This window comes from Leptonychotes weddellii, chromosome 4 (assembly GCF_054177405.1).
Source record: "Leptonychotes weddellii isolate Sample4059 chromosome 4, ASM5417740v2, whole genome shotgun sequence".
Classification (NCBI taxonomy): domain Eukaryota; kingdom Metazoa; phylum Chordata; class Mammalia; order Carnivora; family Phocidae; genus Leptonychotes; species Leptonychotes weddellii.
Window position 1 is genome coordinate 48937300 of NC_138372.1, and position 22441 is coordinate 48959740.

General features: G+C 45.5%; 1 protein-coding gene across 4 annotated transcripts in view; it reads left to right on the top strand.

The window, feature by feature from the left end:
• The window catches only part of AK4 (adenylate kinase 4), a 110054-nt gene that overhangs the window by 37944 nt on the left and 49669 nt on the right, over window positions 1-22441 (top strand). For 2 of the 4 annotated variants that reach the window (XM_081818558.1, XM_081818560.1), the window contains exons 1-2: window positions 4919-5004; window positions 5559-5836. The exons of 1 other annotated variant lie outside the window; for it this stretch is intronic. In XM_081818558.1, the coding sequence (XP_081674684.1) occupies window positions 5692-5836 (145 nt within the window). In that variant the 5' untranslated portion in view covers window positions 4919-5004; window positions 5559-5691. Of the gene's footprint in view, window positions 1-4918; window positions 5005-5245; window positions 5371-5558; window positions 5837-22441 lie in introns of those variants that run through there. One more of the 4 variants, XM_081818559.1, reaches the window with a different exon arrangement.

The window sequence follows — 22441 nt, forward strand, 5'->3', positions numbered from 1 at the left end:
CTCAGTCATTGTTTGCCTTCGGCTCAGGTCATGGTCCCACGGTCCTGGGATGGTGTCCCGCATTGGGCTCCCGCCCCACATCGGGCTCCCTGCTCGGTGGGAAGTCTGCTTCTCCCTCTCCCACTCCCCACTGCTTGTGTTCCCTCTCTTGCTGTGTCTCTGTCAAATAAATAAAAAATAAAATAAAATCTCAAAAAATAATAAAGAGAGAAGCTTCAGATGGGACAAGACAGCTGGTTTTTATTTTTATTTTTTAAAAGATTTTATTTATTCATTTGCGAGAGAGAGAGAGAGAGAGTGTGTGTGAGAGAGGGAGAAGAAGACTCCCTGCCGAGCTGGGAGCCCAACACGGGGCTGGATCCCAGGACCCAGAGATCATGACCTGAGCCGAAGGCAGATGCTTAACCCACTGAGCCATCCAGGCGCCCCAAGACAGCTGTTTTTTAATATATGAAAGTCTATGTGAAAACAAATTACACACACAAATCACACGAGGGTAGCCCTAGTAGTAGAATAAATTTGTCTGGCAAGGCTTAATTCTTCCAAGAACCTGCCTCTAGTGCATGAAGCACGTTGCGCTTTGTGGGGTTGAAGAACCAATAATAATGAAACTTAAGCTTATATAATGCGTACCACACGCCAAGCGTTGTTCCAAGCCTCTGCATATACTAATTCATGTAGGCACAACAACCTATGAGATTGAAACTGCTCCTATTCCCATTTTTCAGGTGGAGAAAATGAAGCACAGATTAAGGAACACATCACACGTCTGGTAAGCAGTTGAGCTGAAGACTGAACTTGTCGATCTGTCTCTGGAGTCCATCCTCTTAACCCTTGTGCTAACTTGCCCTTCCTTGCTTAGAATTTTGCTGAATCAGTTTCTCTTAAACTGGTGAGCACATTTCTGACCTTTGTTTCTCTTCTGGGTCTTCTGTACAGCTCTCCAACAAGACACGTCTTTTATTTTTTTTATTTTTTATTTTTTTTTTTAAAGATTTTATTTATTTATTTGAGAGAGAGAGAATGAGAGACAGAGAGCACGAGAGGGAAGAGGGCAGAGGGAGAAGCAGACCCCCTGCTGAGCAGGGAGCCCGATGTGGGACTCGATCCTGGGACTCCAGGATCATGACCTGAGCCGAAGGCAGTCGCTTAACCAACTGAGCCACCCAGGCACCCAAGACACGTCTTTTAAATGATACCTTTTTGGTTTGTCCCTCAGAATGATTTGTCCCTGGTGATCTCTCAGACAAGTGGGGCCTATGATCTGGGTTGGGGATCTGAGAGCCACGTTTGGGACTTGCCAGTTTGGGACTAGCCACATTTGTGGTAGAGAGGTGGTGGTGGCAGGTGAGGATAGTTGGAACTTGACCCTAGAGTTGGCAGGCTGGCCTGTGGCCATGGTGAAGAACAGTGGGAATGCCATTCGGGAGCCAGATCAACAGCGAGCCAAGCGTCAGATCAAATGGGTCTGGCAGCAAGACCAAAACCTGGGACACAGCAATGATGTGGCTGTTGGTTGGCAGCAGGATACTGACAGATGAACTGGCAGGTTCAGGAAGGGAAGCTGTAAGTTAAAACCTGTAGAGATTCCTGAGAGGGAAGTCCTAGTGGGAAGAGCCTTTCATAAGTATCTGGCTGTTGAGGGAGCCAACCTGGTCTGCACACGAGTGACTTTAGTAGATTCCAGCTACAATTTGGTAACCTTCTTTTATTTTTCTCATATTTATTTTAGTGTGTCCTCTTATTTATGGTTAGTGAGTTACATTCAGTTTTTTAAATAAATTATTTAAACAAACTGAGTCAATATTTCAAGAAACATGATAAGTGGATAAGAACCAAGGTGGTACAAGGTTATGGCAAAACTGTGACAGTGATACGGAAATGACGAACGCTTACTAAACAGGAGCACGGCAGTCCAGGTAAGAGAATCTGATGTAAGGGATGTGTAAAGTGAGATCAAACGTGGACTTTGCATTACCACCCAGTGAAGTTGCCCAGAGACGCCAGGGCTTGACATCGAGTGTGGTTGGGGGGGGTGGAGAATAGCCAACATTAACAGAGCACTTACTACGGCAAAGTGCTGTATATTTTTGAGGATAGAAAGATGAATAAAATTTGGCCCCTCCTCTTAGAGTGAGTTTACAGTTTGTCTCTAGGGGAGACAAACACATAAATATATATTACTTTGTACACTGTGATAAATATTATAAACAGATTTAAAACCCCAGGCAGGGGCACCTGGATGGCTCAGTCATTAAGCGTCTGCCTTCAGCTCAGGTCATGATCCCAGGGTCCTGGGATTGAGCCCCACATCAGGCTCTCTGCTCAGTGGGAAGCCTGCTTCTCCCTCTCCCACCCCCCCTTCTTGTGTTCCCTCTCTCACTGTGTCTCTCTCTGTCAAATAAATAAATAAAATCTTAAAAAAAAATAAAAAAAAATAAAACCCCAGGCAAAGGAAATAGGAAGACGTTGATTAAATGAGTGTATGTGTGATAAAAATAGCTACCATTTATGGAGTATCTCCCAAGGGCCAGGGAGTCTGCGAAATACTTTGTCACATTAGCTCATTTATTCCTCACAATTAGGGAACTGAAATCAGAGGAGCTAAATAACTGTCCCATGGTTAATAATAGTGATGATGTTCACCACTGAGTACTTATTATATGCCCAGCACTGTGCTGAATCCAATATATACCTTAGCTCATTTAAGCCTCCCTACTAGCCTAAGAAATAAGTATTAGCTCCCTTTTACAGATCAGCAAACCAAGGCTCACAGAGATGAAGAGACTTGCAGAGGTGGTGAATGGTGCTGTTGCAATTTAATCCCAGGGGTGTTAAACTCCAAAACCCATTTCTTCCAGTTCTATTGCTTCCAATCAGCTGCTGGACTGTAGGAGCCTGATTTGGCTGTGCATGGCGAAGGTTCATGGAGGGCTCCTTCCAATCTCGGCTGGGTTTCTTTATTCAGTTTACCTACGTCACAACTCTTTGTTTTATAATATAAGCTCCTAAACTCCTAAAGCACTAAGTCCTACGACCGCGTGAGTGACTAATGCTGCTCCAAGAAATTATAAGGTGATGTTGGTAAACACATTTCCAAAAAGTAGGCAAAAGAACTGGGTGATAGGGAAGGTGGGATATAGTTCATCTAGTTTGTGAGGGCTAGGAACTATTTCCTGTGGGAACTCACAGAATCAATGCTTGATGGATACAAAGGGACCTTTGGGAATAGTAAATCCAATGTCCTCATTTTAGAAAAAGAAGAGGTTAAGGGCCAAAGTTCCCAGAGCAGGCAGATGAACCATGAGGCCACATATCTCCCATGTGTTCAATGAAGCTCAATGCAGCAGAGCTGCAGGTTTTCAGAGTGTGGAAACCACACTTTTCAAGGGCTGATTTTCAGATTGGCAGCCTCAGCGTTACCTGGGAACTTGTTAGAAATGCCCACCTTGGGGTGCCTGGGTGGCTCAGCCGTTAAGTGTCTGCCTTCGGCTCAGGTCATGATCCTGGGGTCCTGGGATCACCCTCTCACACTCTCTCTGCTTGTGTTCCCTCTTTCGCTCTCTCTGTCAAATAAATTTTAAAAAATGCCCACCTCAGACCCACAGATTCAGAAACTGTTGGGGAGGGGCTCCGCAAATCTGTTTTAACAAGCCCTCTGAGTGATTCTGATGCATGCTCAGGTCTGAGGAGGACTGCAACGTATCTACTATATATTGCACAGCATATGGAGGGAAAGGGAGGGGAGATTTAAGTCACCCCCACATTCACGGAAGCTCTCCTCTTTGTTCCCAGGTGGAGGGCTGAAGGGGCTCAGTGTAACAACCTCCTGATGTCTACAGCAAACTCTGAGATATTTTAGACAAGGGAATGAGCTTATTGAACAAATGATGAGCTGAGGTTGGTGGCCTGGATGTGCTCTCAGGTAGATGGAGACTAGGCGTTGTCTGGCTGGCTGTCTTTGGAGGAGGTACTGGAGGAGAGGGTCTGGGGATGTCAGGGACAGAGAGAAAGAAATACTCTGCCAGGCTCTTACTCGCCCCCCGCCCCCCAACAGTGCAGCCAGGACTCTAGAGGAGGCTCTTCTCCTGAAGAAGGGACGATTTTTATCTGAGGTGGGGAAATAACAGAAATTGATTTGCACGTTAGCAACGTCTCTGGTGGCTGCACTGAGGATGGACCGGCGGAAGCTAGAGACTTAAGGGCTGGCAGTTATCACACTAGCGCGAGTGGGAAATGAAGGCTGTGGGGGGTGGCTGGGTGGGTAGGAACAGATTTAAGAGAATATGGAGTGGGATACGCAGGGGAGGGGAGGGAGGAGATAGCACCCTTTGGACTTGGTGAGTTATAACTGTAGTGCCAAACATCCTGGGCCCTGAAGTCCTGAAATCAGTTCGCTCTAAGAACCTGAGCACAGGTTAGAGATCATCCCCTCCTTCCCTCTTCCCTAAGGAGCCTGGGCTTTGGAGTCAGGCAGCTGAGGGTTCAAACCTCCATCCATCTCTTTGGTTCACAGCTATATGCCAAGCGCCTAAAACAGTGTCTGGAACATGGTATAAGCTCAATAAACATTTGCTGAATGAACGGCGATACGCCAAGCCTCCTTTCCTCATCTGTGAATACTCTATCTGGAACGGTTGTTGCGTAAGGAAATCGCCTAGCCCTGAACTTGACGCACAGTAGGCGATCAACAAGTTGTATTTTTCCTTCCCCTCAACAGTAGACGGGGTCCCCAGGCGACCGCAAGAGAAGGGTGTGTCCCTGCGCCCCCACAGCCCCCGCTGGGTGGTGGGGAGCACGTGGGCCGGGAGGGCGGGGTGGGAGCGGAGCGGCGGGAAGGGGAGGGGGCGCCGGCCGGCGACTCGCGCGGAGCCGGTCTCCCCGGCTTACGTAAGGCGCGAGTCCCGCGCGGCCGGCTGGGGCTCGGAGTGGGGGCGGGCGGAGGTGGCGCCGCCCAGCGGGATCCGGGTTGGAAGCCTCGCGGAGCGCCGCGTCCCAGCCGAGGTGTGTGTTTACTTGACTGCTTGGGGTGGAGAGGCGACCGGACTCGGGCTCCCCGCGGCGGGGAGCGCATTGGTTCACCCTCGGCGGAGGTGGGCGCTGGGCGGTCCGCGCGGGCGGCGGGCGGTGGCGACTCCGGGGGATTGACAGCCGCTGGGGAGGGGCCGCGGCGCAGACTCAGCGCTGCCCACGTGCGAGGGCCGGGGCAGGGGCTCAGCCCCCAGGCCGCCCGGTGCGTGGGGCGACGAGGCGCGCGCGTGGAGTCGCCGCCCCTCCCAGCTTCCCCCTCGGTGGAGCCTGGCGCGGGGATGCCAGGCCGCCTGGTCCCTTCCTCGAACGCCGTGGGGAGCAAAAGAGGAAGGGACCGAGGTGGGCCTGGCCGGGCGGCCCTCCGAGCCCCTGAGGTCGACCCGGGGATTCGGGACTCGTACTGAATCGCGGCGTGGGGGCGAGGAGGGCGGGGATGGGTAGCGTGGCGCCTTTCTCCGCCTTCGAGCCGGCCCCGGCGCGGGGCTGAAGGGAGGGGTTGTCTCAAAAGTCACTCCTTCCCCCTGCAGGGGCGCCCGGCGAGTACCCGCGCGAGCGGAGAGTGTCAGAGGCAGAAGCAGCAGCAACAAAGTTCCCGGGGCTTCTCCGAGGCTGCTGTCCGGGTTGCCTGTTTGGCCGCCCCTTCCCTGCCTGGCGAAGGCAATGGCTTCCAAACTCCTGCGCGCGGTCATCCTTGGACCGCCCGGCTCGGGCAAAGGCACCGTGTGCCAGAGGATCGCTCAGAGCTTTGGCCTCCAGCATCTCTCCAGCGGCCACTTCTTGCGGGAGAACATCAAAGCCAATACCGGTGAGGGGTGCGGGGGTGAGCCGTAGCGGGATCGCGTTGGGTCGGGTCTCCTCGGCCCCCGGGCGCCCTTCCCCCGCCCGCGTGCGGTCGTGCAGGCTCCTACGTGCCTGGGAGCATGCAAACGGTGGCCCGCGGCCGTGCGGCTTAACCGCGCTCCTGGAGGAGGCCGAGGCTCGCAGGGAGGAGGGTGGGAGGTGCATGGGACTCCTCTCTCCGCCCGGGCTCCTCCTGTCTTGGGGAAGAGCCGGTAACCATCCAGCTAAGGGTAACCACCCAGACAGCCGAAAAACCCCGAGCTTCCCTCTCGCCCTGCTTCTTTAAGGCAAAGCCCTCTCTGCCCACACCTCCCTCGCGCCCCCAGGGAACTGGGGCGCCCCCTGCTCTCGCCGCCTACCTGTGGGAGTCGGGTCCCACTGCGCGCTGGGGAACCAGTGGCACCGCAGGGCTCGCAGCCGTGCGCTATTCCTGCCCCTCCGCGCCGCCCCGGGCCTTGGGGCAGAGCCCCGGTGGCTTTGAAAGGCCTGTCTGTCCGCGGCCGCCTTCTAAGGTAAACTCTCACCACGAACTCCCCCTCCTTCCCTGGCCCTCCTTCCCAAGCCGGGGCCTGGCCGTTAGGAGACTCCGTAGTAGGAGACTCGATCTGATAAATTACATTTTAAATCCAGCTTCCCTGGAAATGGCTTCTTGAGAAAGCCTCCCTTGGCTGGCGTCGTGGATTTGGGGATGCAGATCGCCTGATCGCTTACTCTTTCAGTAGGGCTCTTCACCCCTCTCCTTCCGCCCCACGTCCACCCCAGTTCCCGATGAATTGGCATTAAAAGGCGCGAGGTGGCAGTTTGCGCTGCTGGTACATAACCCTTCTGGGATGCATATATATGCTCATAATTAGCAACTCCTTCATGAAAACTTGTTATTGCAAACGGGGTGCTTTACCTTCGCTGCTGCCCTCAGCGGTCTCCAGGGTGGTTATTTGCCCATCGGTGGGCTAATTATCCGGAGATCTTCATTACAGAAGCACAGATCAGTTTGCAGAGGTGGGCGGAGGACCGTGCTGAAAAACAGCGTAAAAGCTAGGAATTAAGAAACCTCTCCAAGGCAGAGTTTTATTCATTATCTCTTCAGCTATTGCAAAAGCAAGATTTTATTTTGATTCTCAAAAAGACTCGGCCTCCTCCCCCCCCCGCCCCCCCATCTCTCAGAAGGAAAAGTTCTGTGTACCCGGTTGCACCTTGAATTTTCTCTCACCTCAATTGGGTCTGTTTTAATTTTAATACCACATTTAGCTGCATTTTATTCTTTTTGTTTCGGAATGCAGTTTGGGGGAAGAGCTGTGTGAGAGGGGCTGTAATTGGCTCTGGTTTCTCTGAGGTAGGGAGCCAGGAGGTTTGGTGATGGGAGGAAAGGGTGCGGTGGCTTTGAGCCCATTTCTTAGCATTCTCTATACCTGACTCGGGGGACTGGTTTCATTCTGGCATGAGGGACTGCACCCTGTCCGTCCCAAACTGGATTAGTGCCCTTTCCATTTTTAAAGAGAATGTGATGGGAAGCAGCTTACTTCCGAACTTTCATAGAGGTTTTGAAAACTTTCCAGTTGCTGTTTTCCCTTACTCTCACTTTTTTTTTTAAACTTTCCCTGGTTTTTGGATTTTAGTTTCTGTTCTCTTTCACGTGCCTTCATTTTCTCCCAGAGTTTCTCCCTGCTGTAAGACTGTGACTATGAAGTGTTTAGATTTTCTTTTTCTCTTGGGAACCAAGTAGTTTTTGCATAAACCAATTTAAAAACTGTTTATCAGTGAAAGAGAAGAAAAATGGAGGGCAGCAATTTGTTTTCAAAGTGGCTTGTTTCTGGTGGACTTGGAGGGTGTTCTCAGATTTTCTCACAGAAGGTTCGAAGAGTCTTACAGGCTCAGTGCCTGGTAAATAAGAAAACATTCCACAGTATTTATTTTTCTGTTACCTTCTGTTTGCTTTTAGCTAATTTTCTGGTAGAGAAACACAGCAGCCCCTCTGTATGTACCCCCTTTATTAAAGTTGAAGGTTTGAAGGAGATGATGAAGCATGACAAAACCCCAGGAGATAAAATGTTGGTGGGAATTTGAGTTGGAAAGTATCTCAGGCCATCTCCTCCAGCCTTGCTTCTGGCATACTCCTGTCCACATGGCTTTCTTGCAGCCACTGCCTGCTGAAAATGAAAAGCTGCTCATCCTGGAAAGGGCTCCTCACTGCTTCTGGGAAGCCTTCCCTCGTCTGCCCTGGCAGAATTCATTTCTTTACTCTGCACATAACTTGTTGATGCTCTCACATGCAGTGCAGCAAATGTCTGATTCATCCGGTAGATACTTACTGAGTACCTGTTATGTGTCAGACAGTGTTCAAGGTACTGGGGGTTGTAGCACTATTTAAGATAATCATGTGCCCCTTGTTGTCCCTTCTACCTTCACCATGTTCCAGTTCCCGATGAAGAGACTTCAGGGTCAGGGATATGGATGGCGAAGTACCTTGTGCATAAAAAGAGTTCAAGTCTATGTTGGAGGCATGGGTCACGAATTCTGTCTGCTACTCAGAAGTCAGATAACCTCCAGTAATTGAGTCCATTCTGTTTAATTAGCCTCGATTTATGGTAAAAGTTTGTGTTTACTATGGATCAGATTAGCCTCAAGATAGCTGTCACCCATTGGCACTGCCTCATCTGCCTGGAGCAGTGCAGGCTGAGATTTAATCAAAGACTTTATATGAAGACCCACACCCAGGCGCCTGGGTGGCTCAGTCGGTTCAGTGTCTGCCTTTGGCTCAGGTCGTGATCCCAGGGTCCTGGGATCAAGCCCCACATCGGGCTCCCTGCTCAGCGGGGAGTCTGCTTCTCCCCCTCACTCTCCCTCTGTGCTTGCTTGCTCTCTCTCAAATAAATAAAATCTTTTTTTTTTTTTTTAAGATTTTTATTTATTTGAGAGAGAGAGAGAGAGCATGAGAAGTGGGGGAAGGTCAGAGGAAGAGGCAGGCTTCCCGCCGAGCAGGGAGCCGGACATGGGACTCGATTCTGGGACTCCGGGATCATGACCCAAGCCAAAGACAGTCGCTCAACCGACTGAGCCACCCAGGTGCCCTCAAATAAATAAAATCTTAAAAAAAAAAAAAATGAAGACCAAATCAGAAACCAAATCTTTGGTTCTCTTTGGTTTTCTTTAGTACTTTGCATGAGTAAATAGAAGGGAGAGTTCTCATAGATTGCCAGGAGGGGGTCCTACACTCTGTCCTAAGGACTATTAGCTTTTCTGTGTGTGTGCATACATGTGTATAAGCATGTGCATGCACACACACGGCTGGCACTTAGTAGTGAGTCCTATTAAAACTTATCTCGTCTGTTGAGTGATGGTGACTGAAACCTCCCTCTGAAAGGATGTGAGAATCCTGCTTTAAGGGTTGGACAAATAGTGACATTTAAAAAAAAAAATCACATTATTCTGTACTGGATCTACTGTCTCAAGTGCAGGAAAATTGGCAGATTTCCATTTGGAAGCATCCTGGACTTGATTGGGAGAAAGGATGTTCAAGAACAAACCTGTTTCTGCTCTTAATTAATATTAACTGCAGCTCTTGCTGGGGTTTGCAGATGGGACCAGCATTTCAAATTAGACTATGGCCTGAGCCTCTTTTCTCTGAAAAGATGACCTAGTTCAGAGGGCTCAGGTTTTTGTTTTTGTTTTTGTTTTTGTATTCTTTAAGTATAAATGTGTGTCTTTTCTTATGTAAGAGTGATAACTTCTGAGCCTTGGAGCTAGAAAGGTTGTATTCGAGAGACTTGACAGAGTTGAACAAGGTATCTAAAACAACTTTTAATAGTTAACCTTTGTGTAGATTATAGAGTGTCTTGGCTTATAGGATTTCTAGAATAGTCTCTGTTCTTTTTTTTTTTTTTTCCTAGCTTGGTAAGACCCTGGGTATAGCCCAGGTCAAGGTGATGAGGGAGCAGAAGGCTGGCTGAAGACAAAGCATAACCTGACACCCTGCAACCTGCCCCCCACCCCCCCCACTCCTGGGTGGGACATGTGTGACATTCTTCCAGGAATCTCCTAGCTGTCTTCATGTTAATACCTTGCTAGAGGGGAAAACAACCTTAACTTGACAATGGCATGGCCTCTGGTATCTTGTAGGTGTCTTGTAGGTGGGTCCTCTTTAGCATATGAAAGTTCTTTTGAAACCTCCCTTTTCCTTACTTCCCCCAACTCCTGAGAGTATAGAATCCCCACTCCTCAAGGTCCAGGTGCAGCAGCTCTTTCTGCCCACAGGTCCTGTCCCAGTGCTTTAATAAACCACCATTTTGCACCAAAGACGACTCCTTTCTTGGTCTTCCGATCCAGACCTCACCCCCCCAAACCTCGCTTACATTCCAAAACCACATCAAAGGGTCTGACCAGTTTGGGGCATCTCTTGATTCCACAGGTCCACTCTACAACATCTTACTTTTTCTGGTTTCTTTGTCTGAGGGTTTTCATGGGTGTTGGAAGAGAACTATTTGTGACTTTTTTTTTTTTGAGATTTTATTTATTTGAGAGCATGAGCAGGGAAGAGGGGCAGAGGGAGAAACAGACTCCCGCTGGGCAGGGAGCCCGACTGGACTTGGGGGCTCCATCCCAGGACCCTGGGATCAGAACCTGAGCCAAAGGCAGCCGCTTAACTGACTGAGCCACCCAGGCGCCCCAGGAACTATTTGTGACTTGAATAAGGTGTCCCCTAACAGTATGTCTGCTTCGGCCACATGCACAGCTGAATCTGAGCATTCTTCCAGTGTGGTCTTTTTTTTTTTTTTTAAAGATTATTTATTTGAGAGGAGAGAGTGCAGGAGCATGATGGGGGAGGGGGAGAAGGAGAAGCAGACTCCCCTGGGGCTTGATCCCAGGACTCTGAGATCATGGCCTGAGCCAAAGGCAGACACCTAACCAACTAAGCCACCCGGGTGCCCCCAGTGTGGTCATCAAAAAGGAGCTTTTTCTAGCCTAGATTGGAGTTCTGCCTTGTAGAAAATTTGGAAAATGTGAATTGGATTGGATTTTATTTTAAGGGCACTGGAAAGCTATTGAAGGTTTTAATTAGGATACTGACATGAATGGATTTACTTTCTAAAAGTTGACCTTTGGGATGCTGTGTGAAGTGACTCCAGTTAAGCAAGAGTGGTACCAGTAAGACCAGTATAGGTGAGGAGAGTGGACCATGGCTTGGGTTGGGCAGTAGTGGTAGAGAGAAGGTAGAGAGAAATGAAGAGCTTTAGGATGCGTATGAAGGCCAGGTCGACTGGACAGAATGAGTTGGTTGTGAGGGGTGATGGAGAGAAAGCAGTCCACAATCAGTCCTAGAATTTTGGCCTGAGCACCTTAGGTGAATTTGCCTTAAGGGTTGAACTGGAGCATGCCTAACCAATCTGGTGTGAAACATTGGGTTACTTGCTGTTTAGTAATGATCTTACGAACGTCACTGTAGGTAAATCATGGGACAAATATACTTTCCATGGAATAGATTACTAGAAATAAAACGACCGTACCGGAGTAGTTTTTAAACTGTAGAAGAAGAAGGGAATTTTATTTTATTTTATTTTATTTTTTTTAAAGATTTTATTTATTTATTTGAGAGAGAGAGAATGAGAGACAGAGAGCCCGAGAGGGAAGAGGGCAGAGGGGGAAGCAGACCCCCCGCTGAGCAGGGAGCCCGATGTGGGACTCGATCCCAGGACTCCAGGATCATGACCTGAGCCGAAGGCAGTCACTTAACCAACTGAGCCACCCAGGCGCCCAGAAGAAGGGAATTTTAAACTTAGCTTACAAATATCCAAAGTCTTGGTATAAAAGTTGATAATAGATTCTAATTTGTTCATGTACTTTTTTTGCTTATTAAATGTTTTATGTCTAAGTATAGACATAGATATGCATACATTGATACATATGTATTTAAACTCTTTTCCTTGTTTTTCTGATTATAAAAATAGCATATGTAAGTTATCAGAGGTTTAGAAAACCAAGAAAAATAAATAAGACAAACACTTGTAATTCCACTAACTGGAAGGAAAAAATACTGTTAATACTTTTATATACAGTATATCCTCCCAGGCTGATTTTCCAGAATATACTAATGGGGCGCCTGGGTGGCTCAGTCGGTTAAGCGCCTGACTCTTGATTCGGCTTAGGTCATGATCTCAGGGTCATGAGATTGAGCCCCGTGTTGGCTCTGCACTGAGAGTGCAGCCTGCTTAAGATTTTCTCTCTTCCTCTCCCCCGTCTCCTCTACGCTGTCTCAAAAAAAAAAAAAAAAAAAAAAAGATACTATGTATTACTGTTTTGAAAATTGCTTGCTTTACTTTTACAGCACATCATTTAATATTTTCCAGTGCCGTTACAGTCTGTTCTTTAATGTGAGTTTAATGCCCCTGTGCCATTTCAGTATAATTTTTACCCATCTTTGATTTTTCACGAAGGTAATACATGTAGATGGTAAAATTTTCTTTTTTTCTAAAGATTTATTTATTTGAGAGAGTGCGCGCACACAAGCTGGCAGGGCGGGGGGAGGAATAGAGGGGGAGGGAGAGAATCCTCAAGCAGATGTCCCGCTGAGCATTGAGTCCAACGTGGAGCTGGATCCCAAGACCCTGAGACCATGACTTGAGCTGAGATCGAGTCAGACGCTTAACTGACTGAGCCATCCAGGCGCCCCGAGGGTAAAATTCTCAAATTAATACACTAGGAATGGTGTGGAAAGTCTCTTCCCCTTCCTTGACCCTCTTTCCCCAGTTACTCTGTACAGGGATACCTACTAGTTACTTTTCCTGGATGTTCATCCAGAGAATTTGCATGCATATATATAGTATATATAGGCAAAGCAGTAGCCTCTTTTTTAAAAGGTACAAATTTATACTTTGTTTTTCACGTCTTAGCAGTATAGCTTAGATGTTGGTTTCTACTAGCAGGTATCAGTGTACCTCATTCTTTTGGAAAATTGCCACATACTCTTATTGTACAGCTGTACCATAGTTTTTCTAACCAGCTATTCTCTAGACATTTTGGTCTCACATTTAAAACTCATTGAGAACTCCATAGAGCCTTTGATATGGGTTATACTTACAGATATTAACTATATTAGAAGTTAAAACTGAGAAATTTAAAAAATATTTATGAATTCATTGAAAGTTACAATAATAAGCCCATTACTTATTAGCATATTTGTATGAAAAATAACTTTTCCAAAACAAAATCTGAGAAGAGTAATGTTGTTTTCACATATTCAGAAATCTCTTCAATGTCTTGCTTTGTAAAAGAAAGCTGGATTTTTTTTTTAAGCTTTATTTTGAGAGAGAGAGTGTGAGCGAGGGGGAGGGAGAGAATCTAAAGCAGACTCCCCATTGAGCGTGAGCCCCCACATGGGGCTCGATCTCACAACCTGAGATCACAACCTGAGCTGAAACCAAGAGTCGGTTGCTCAATTGACTGAGCCGCCCAGGTGTTCTGAAAGCTGGATTCTTATATCTGCTTCTTAATTCAGTTCATATGCTATGTTGTTTTGGTTAAAGTATTGAAAGAATATTTGGCTTCACACAGATGTGTAGTTAGAGAAAGAGGGAACTCACCCCTGAAAGAGTGGGTGTTCGTGGACCCTTGGGGTCCTTGGACCACACTTAGAGAACTGCTGATTTAACTAGTCTTCTGTTGATAGTATTTAGGTTACTTACAGTCTTTTTTTTTTTTAAGATTTTATTTATTTATTTGACAGTGAGAGAGCACAAGCAGGGGGAACAGTAGAGGGAGAGGGAGAAGCAGGCTCCTCGCTGAGCTAGGAGCCCGATGTGGGGCTCGATCCCAGGACCTTGGGATTATGACCTGAGCTGAAGGCAGACGCTTAACCATCTGAGCCACCCAGGCGCCCCTATTTACAGTCTTTTGGTATACAAAGCATGCATCCCTGAACATCCTAGTAAATAGGTCTTTTCAACAGATGTGTAAGTGCCAAGCAGTGTTGGCTTGTGGAATACAAAGAAGTGAGACTAGGTCTATTTCCTGAAGGAGCTTCTGAGTTGTTAGGTAGAGGCAGGCAAACCAGGAGAAAGTAATGGAGACTGAAAGATGTGCCTGTGTAGGTCCTGTAGCACATGGGGAAGTGTGGCCAACCCAGCACTGAGGAGGTGGTGGGATTAAGGAAGGCTTTCTAGAGATGACTGCTGAGCTGAGTTTTGACAGATGAGTCTGACTACCAGGTGAAGAGATGGGATGGTCATTGCCACCACATAACTGAACGTCTTCTAGAGCTTGTTTGTGGTCCACAAGAGATCATTGCTTTTGTGGCTTGATCACATCTTTTATGGTATCATTTTAGTCTTTATTCACCTCTTATTATACTGTCAAAGGAAAGGGTTTTTATACCTTCTCCATATTACCTTTTCCAGCTTTCATTGCTTGGGCTTACCTTTAAGATACACACGCATATAGCCACATCATAGTTAATGAAACTTTTAAACTTCTGGTTCAAACTTCCTAGAACTCAAGTGATGGCACCTGATCATGAAAGTAGTAAATTGGGTACCAGACTATTAACTACAAATCCACCCGTTATAACGGACATACTGAGTTGCCTAGTTCCCTTGAAATCTACCAAGTAAATTGTTAAATGGTATTGTATTAGGCTAGTGTGCTCTTTAACACTCTGTGTAATCCATGTTGTGAGAAGATTTAAGGACTTGGAAATTGTTTTTCTTAGTATTCTTTTACAGTGGGTCAGATAGCTTGAGCATGTATTGTCTTTCAGCAAACTAGATTGTTTTTTTAAAGCATGAGCAGGTGGTAGAGGCTTTGAATTACTCTGTGCCTCTCCCCACCCCACCCTCCTCACTTTAGTGTTTAGTTCTCAAGTTGGCCTTTAAGACATGGTACAAAAGGTCTCATTTGTACAGTTTCATGATCATGAAGTGCAATTAGATGACTGATGTTATATTTTAACAGTCTCATGTCCAAGTTCCAAGAGTTCTTGTACTAGTTAGACGACAGGCCTGGCAGCAAGCATCCCTTATTTAGCCGGAGAGGCTGATAGTATTGAAATAATGCAAAGTCACTCCTGCTCATCAAATTCCCAAGAGGCTAGAAATTAATTATTTTCTGTTCTTCAGCACTTGCTTATTGACCAGCAGCCTGTGACTTTGGCACTTTGTAATTCCTGTGACTTGGTCATCGTAACTAACGTTTGCAGTGGGTCAAGCATGTGCTCTCTTGGATGGATTCGCCCACTACATTGCCCTCTAGTTTACACACAGATCCACAGAGCCCTTGTTACTCCATCATTTTACAAATGAAGAAATGGCCTCAGAGAGGTTGCTTTACTAGCCTTAAGTCAAATAGCTGGTTAAATAGAAAAGCTAGTATTCAAACTTGGGACTCCATAGGTAGGGTTAAAGTTCCCATTAGGTTATGTAGGTACTCCAGTACCTGGTGAAACACCCCCTTCCTGCCTTATAAACGGCACGCTGGGTCAGCAGATTGCAGCTAGCTGTCCACAAGTACACCGAGATTCAGAAGGTTCTTTAAGGGTAGGCTAGAGGTATGTGGTTTGTTGTTCTGTTCCTCAAAACATTTTTATTTAAAATCTAAATAAGGAAACACTGACTTCCTCCCTCCCCCCAAAAGAACTCCAAAAGGTCTAAAATAGAAACTTGATGCAATTGTGAGGAGGTAGAAATTGCCTTTCATTGTAATTGTTAAGACTTCTGGAATAATACCTGAACCTGCTGTTTCATTAGTCATTTGGCAGGTGTTTCTATGCCTGCATTAGGTATGAGGAGGCATGCAGAAGTACCCTTGAGGCACTTACCGACTTGGGTTCAAATTCTAGGTTTCACATGATGTTCCCGTGAGTCATGGTGGGATGTGTGTGTGGGTGAAGAGTTGAGGTCATGGACAAGGTGGGGAGGGTATTGTTTAGGTGTGCCTTTCTCCTGGAATGCCTTTCACACTTCCCTTAATCTCTCAGTTTTCTTTTTTTTTTAAGATTTTATTTATTTATTTGACAGAGAGACAGCGAGAGAGGGAACACGAGCAGGGGGAGTGGGAGAGGGAGAAGCAGGCTTCCCGCCGAGCAGGGAGCCCGATGTGGGACTTGATCCCAGAACCCTGGGATCATGACCTGAGCCGAAGGCAGACGCTTAACGACTGAGCCACCCAGGTGCCCTAATCTCTGTTTTCAATCTCATTGCTTCCATGAAGATTTTCCACAGCTGTTGCAGCTACATATCGTTTTCTTCCCTGAAATTTCTCTTATACCCGTCTATACCTCTAATACAGCATTCATTATCACCTCCCTGTCAGGTGATCTATTTTGTAACATCAGTTACAGTCTCTCAGCACCTGAATAGTAAACTCCTTTATGTCGGTTCAGCTCAACAAATGTTTTGATAGCCTATTAAGGCAGGAGGGGAGATGTACTATAAACAAGGGAAAGATAATCAAGGTAACCTTATATACGTTATGCCTTATATCCTGTATAAGTACTACCAAAAAATTACGGTAGTGCAGTGATGAAGAGTGACTGGGAAGACCACTTTAGCCTGTGAGGTCGGAGAAGGCCTCTCTGAGGAGATGATATTTAAGCTGAGCCCTGAGAAGGGGTAGGAGCCAGGTGTGTGAAGATTTGGGGGCAGACAGAATGGCACATGGAGAGACCTCATGAAGGGGTGAGCCTTTTTCATGGAGGACAGGAGGCAGGTGTTTCTGGAGCACTGTGAGCGAGGAGGAGATGGTAGAAGGGAGATTGCAAGGGTTGCATAGGCCTTGAGGCATGATCAGGAGTTTGGGCTTCCGGGGCAACTGGATGAGAAGTGACTGGGGTTTTGTTGTTATTGTTACTAGTTTTTATGTATAACAGCTCTACTGAGAGATAACTTGTATACAGGAACATTTCTCCTTATAAAGCATATAAACCAGTGGTTTTTTGTATACTTACAGAATCCTGCAATCATCACACCACTGTCTAATTGGAGAACATTTTCATTACCCCAGAAAGAAACCCTGCACCCATTAGTAGTGGCTCCCTTCTACCCCCCACCCCAGCCCCTGGTCATCACTAATTTACTTTCTGTTTGTATGGATTTGCCTTCTCTGGATATTTCATGTAAATGGGCTCATACAAGATGTGACTTTGTATCTGGCTTCTTTCACTAAGCACGTTTTCAAGATTAAACTGTGTTCAGCTGTGTAGTTATGTATCTACTTCATTTCTTTTTATCGCCAGATAATATCCTATTATATGGATATACCACATTTTGTTTCTTCATTAGTTGATGGACACTTGGGTTGTTAACTGCTATGAACATTAGTATGAAAGTTTTTTTTTTTTTTAAGATTTTATTTATTTATTTGAGAGAGAGAGTGAGCACATGAGAGAGGGGAGAGTCAGAGGGAGAAGCAGACTCCCCGCCGAGCAGGGAGCCGGATTCGGGACTCGATCCTGGGACTCCAGGATCATGACCTGAGCCGAAGGCAGTCGCCCAACCAACTGAGCCCCCCAGGCGCCCCAAGTATACAAGTTTTTGTGTGCATATATGTTTTTCTCTCTCTCGGGTATAGATACATAGCTAGGAGTGGAGTTTCTGAATCACAAGGTAACACCATGTCTCACATCTCGAGGAACTGCCAGCAGTCGTCCAAAGCAGCTCAACCGTTTTATATTCGAACAGTGAATGAGGGTTCCCGTGTCTTTACATTATGTCTTTTCGATTTTCACCACCCTTGTGGGTGTGAAGTGGTATCTCATTGTGATTTTGATTTACATCTCCCTAAGGACTAATGATAGTAAACATCTCATGTGCTCTTGACCATTTGTATATCTTCTTTGGAGAATGTTCAGATCTTTTGCCCATTTGCAGGTGGGCTCATTTGTTCCTTCATTGTTAAGTTCTTTATTCTGGATACAGGTCCCTTAATTAGATAATGATTTGCAGACATTTTCTTCCATTATCTGGGTTGTCTTTTTACCTTTCTTGATGTTATCCTTAGAAGCACACAAGTTTTGGAGCGCCTGGGTGGCTCAGTCGTTAAGCATCCACCTACGGCTCAGGTCATGATCCCAGGGTCCTGGGATCAAGCCCTGCATTGGGCTCCCTGCTCAGTGGGGAGCCTGCTTCTTCCACTCCCTCTGCTTGTGTTCCCTCTCTTGCTGTGTCTTTCTCTGTCAAATAAATAAATAAATAAAATCTTCAAAAAAATAAAAAGCACACAAGTTTTTAAATTTGATGAAGTCCAGTTTATCTGTTTTGTTTTTTTTCCCTTTGTTGCTTGGGGTTTTTGGTGTCATTGCCTCATCCAAGGTAAAGCCCTTGTTTTTAAATATGGGACTGACACTCTGATTCACATTTAAATAGATCATTCAGGCTATTTAGAAACTGGATAGGAGGGGCACCTGGGTGGCTCAGTCATTAAGCGTCTGCCTTTGGCTCAGGTCATGATCCCAGGGTCCTGGGATCGCATCGGGCTCCCTGCTCTGCGGGAAGCCTGCTTCTCCCTCTCCCACTCCCCCTGCTTGTGTTCCCTCTCTCACTGTGTCTCTCTCTGTCAAGTAAATAAAATCTTAAAAAAAAAAAAAAAAACTGGATTGGAAGGTTCTAGAGTGAAAGTAGGAAAAACAGACTTTTAACTTCAGTAAATACTTGTTGAATCAGTGTATTCCAATAGCATCCTGTTAATAGGAATAAAAAGTGGTCTCTACCTTTAAGGAATTGATAAGGTAAAACATACACCCAGTTAATTGTTTTATAAAGCAGATTATACTGAGTGCTATTAAAAAAAGAATGCATTTTTTTTTTAAAATAGGAACACTGAAGTTACTTGTTATGAAGTTACTGAATTCTTTTTGTATCTTCAATGTCTCAAATACAGTTAATGCTTAATAGTTGTTTGATATACTTCTGGATAAACAAATCAGTGAAAGCTGAGGGTGAGATGGCATTAGAACCGAGCCTTGAAGGATGGGCAGAAGTACTGGCAGGTAGAAAAGTGGGAGCAGGGTGTTATTGTTGGAGGGATCATCTCTGAGAGGAGGCGATTAAAATTAAGGGTGTTTTGATTGAAACCTAGAGGTGGAAGAATTATATAGGCATGGGAATTAGAATTGTCCTTTGGGGCTTACGTGTAATTCCAGATTGAGTTTATAAATAAGAAGGTGGTGGGGAGTTGGTGCCTTCCTCAAACTCCTTTAGTGGCACGATTGTTGTTTTTCATATCGAAGTGTGGTGTGGATCATAGTGGAGAGAAAGTGGAGCATACCTAAGATGGTGTCACAACAGTTTAGATCAGGTATAGGGTAAAAGTAATGGAAACGGGGGGATTTGGGAGAAGCTGAGGTCGTGACAGGAGCACCTAATAGGATTGATTGTACGTGCGAATGGTGGGAAGGGCAGAGCCAAAGGCAACCCTTCGAAGGGTTAACGAAGGAGGGCAGTCCAGGGTTGGGGATGATGACAAGTTTAACATACCTGCAGGAAGTTCCAGGTGGAAGTTCTCTAGTGGGTTTTGGCATAGTAAGTGATCGGCACCAGCAGTTGGCTGTGAGGCAGAGGAAATAAAGTTGGGCTTTGGAGTCAGTCATACCTGTGGCTCCACCTCTTACTGGCTTGGTCGACTTTGGGGGAAGTTAATTAACTTGATTGGCTCCTTTGTAAGAACCCCCACTTCACAGGGCTATTGGGAGGATCAGAAGGGGTCATCTGTGTAAAATGTCTGGCAAGTAGGAAGGTTCTCTGGTTTGTTTCCTTCTTCCCTGGAGTCATAATACTTTGATTTCATTGAAAATCTTCCTCAGTAAATGTGGTGCTTTGAATGGAATCACTAGTATAATCCAGTGGGATTTAGGCAATATATAGGGTGTGTATGTGTGTGTGTGTACATGTATGTGTGTGTACGTGTACCCACTCAACCACGCAGCAGAAGCTACAAGAAGCTACAGTGAGTTTTTAAAAGACTCAGTTTTTATTTTATTTAAAAGATTTTATTTACTTGAGAGAGTGGGAGAGAGAGAGCACAAGTGGGGTGAGGGGCAGAGGGAGAAGCAGACTCCCCCCTGAGCAGGGAGCCTGACATATGGGGCTCGATCCTGAGACTGTGGGATCATGACCCGAGCCAAAGGCAGATGCCCAGCTGACTGAGCCACCCAGGCGCCCCCAAAACTCACTGTTTTTAAACTATTAATTGTGTCCTCCTATTTTTTTTTAACTTGTCTTGTTCCCATTCTTGCCCAAACAAAAATACTTACTTACACTAAAGTTATGTGTGTACCTCTTTTGGAAGACTCCCAAAATTGATTTTTAGAAATTCTGTCATCATTGGGCACACCTGGGTGCTGCTGATGCATTTGATTCAACTTTTGGTTTGCTTTGTTTTCCTAAATTCTAATTCAACTGCTTCTGTATTTTTTCTTCTGCAGGATTTCTGTAGATATTGGTAAGAATAGCCGATATAGTTTGTGGGAGAATGATAAAATATTGATTGCGTATATGAATACAGCTTCCTAATTTTCTTAAATGGTAACTATAAATACTGTCTCAGGACACCATTTAGTTTTTCCATGAGGGAGATTGATTTTTAACTTGTGTTATTTCGGTGGCTTAGTTTTAAAAAAAATCAAGAATCTAGCTTGGAATACAATGAAAGTGCAAGACCTTCCCGTTGAGCTCAGAGTTTTGTTTTAGTTTTCTAGGGTTTTTAGGAACTAAACACTATGCATAACAATGAACATGTTAAGTTTAATTATTTGTTCCATTTCTTAATGTCTTAGAATTGGAAGGGATTTGAGTCCTTCTGTCCAAGTGGCCATTCTGTGCTGGGTCCCTTCTACAGCAGCTGACAGCCAACTCACCTCCTCTGGAGGCAAGCTTTTTCATTGCTGGACAGGTCTAATTGTTGGAAGATTTTTTTCTTTATACTGAGATGAAAGCCAGTCCTTGAAACTGCCATCCATAAACTGTCGTCCACTTGTCCAACTTCAGTCTTTTGGTGTCACACACATTAAATCCACTAACTCTGCAGATAATTGAAAATAGTTGCTAGGCGCCACTTCCCTGACTGAGGTTGTCTTTTTCACCACCCTCAAAAGAATAGCCCTCGTTCCCTCAACCATTCTTCCCATGATAACTTTTCTAGGTTCTTTTCAGCCTGGTTTCATTGTGACCCTTTTAAACTGTGATGACCTCCATCACTACAACTGGCCAAATACGGTAGGACCATTGTAGCTGTCATGGCTGTACTTCTAAATTCTACTCTCTTACTAAATGAACACATTATTCGGGAGTATTTCTGAACATCGTCCTGCGATGCCCACTGTAGCTCAATTAGCCTTGTAAAGCCCACAGTATGTGAGGCTATTTCCGAACCTAAGCATAGACACCAGCTGCTCTAGGCTACTCAAATCTGTACTCATGTCCTTTGAGTGAGGGGTCTGATCTTCTGTCTCCCCCTTGGTTCATTCTGAGGATTAGGATGGCTTAAAGTATTAGGGACAAATTAGAAAAATTCTGGGAGTTTGGTGGAACAACCACTTAGCCTAAATATTGTAGGACATCGATAAATGTGATGAACAAATCATAACTAAATTTGCCCAGGTTGTCATTAATTATAGTTTATTTGAATAGTTTTCATATATTATTTATTTCCTAAAATCCTAGGACTATATGATTTTATGCCAAATGCCTTTGTTGATGCAAAACCCTGAGAGGTGGTGTTTGTCTTTAAGAGTGTGGGCTCTGAGCTACACAGCTGGCTGGGTTTGGAATCTGACTTGGCGACCCTTGCTCCACAATCTTGGACAAAGTAGCTAACTTTTTGTGTTTACTCATTTATAAATGAGAGTAATGGTGGGGCTACCTCACAGGATTTCCTCGTGAGTATTAAGTTAATACGTGTTGGCAGGACTGAAGCTATGGTGAGGTGAGTGAAGCACTGTCCTCGAGTGAAAAATTTAAGGGGGTGCCCCAAAAATTCAGTAAGTAAGAGAAGTGGTAGTTTAATGCAATAAAAGGAAGAAAATAAAAATTTTTTTTTTTTTTTAAAGATTTTATTTATTTGACAGAGAGAGAGACAGCGAGAGAGGGAACACAAGCAGGGGGAGTGGGAGAGGGAGAAGCAGGCTTCCCGCTGAGCAGGGAGCCCGATGTGGGGCTCGATCCCAGGACCCTGGGATCATGACCTGAGCCGAAGGCAGACGCTTAATGACTGAGCCACCCAGGCACTCCAAAATAAAAAATTTTTAAATAAAGACCAGACCTGACAGATTGAGGCAGGATTGAAATGGGTGAGAGTGAGTTGTATAAATGAGTTGGATTGATTTTCATGGTGGATTTTTTTTTGCACTAATTTTGATACTTTAAAATATGGCACTAAAATATTAATTATCTTGATTACTGGAGTTTGGTTTTTTGTTTTCCTCTTCAGTTGTTTTCCCCAAGGTGAGTGCCTCACCCATCTGATCCTAGTTGCAGGCCAGTGTGTGATATTTGTTGTTAATAGTTGATTGCAGTGATGTTAGTTTTGTAGAGGAAATGCATTTAAGAGCCTTATGGAAGAATTTTTTTTCCCCCCAGCTTAGATAATTCTG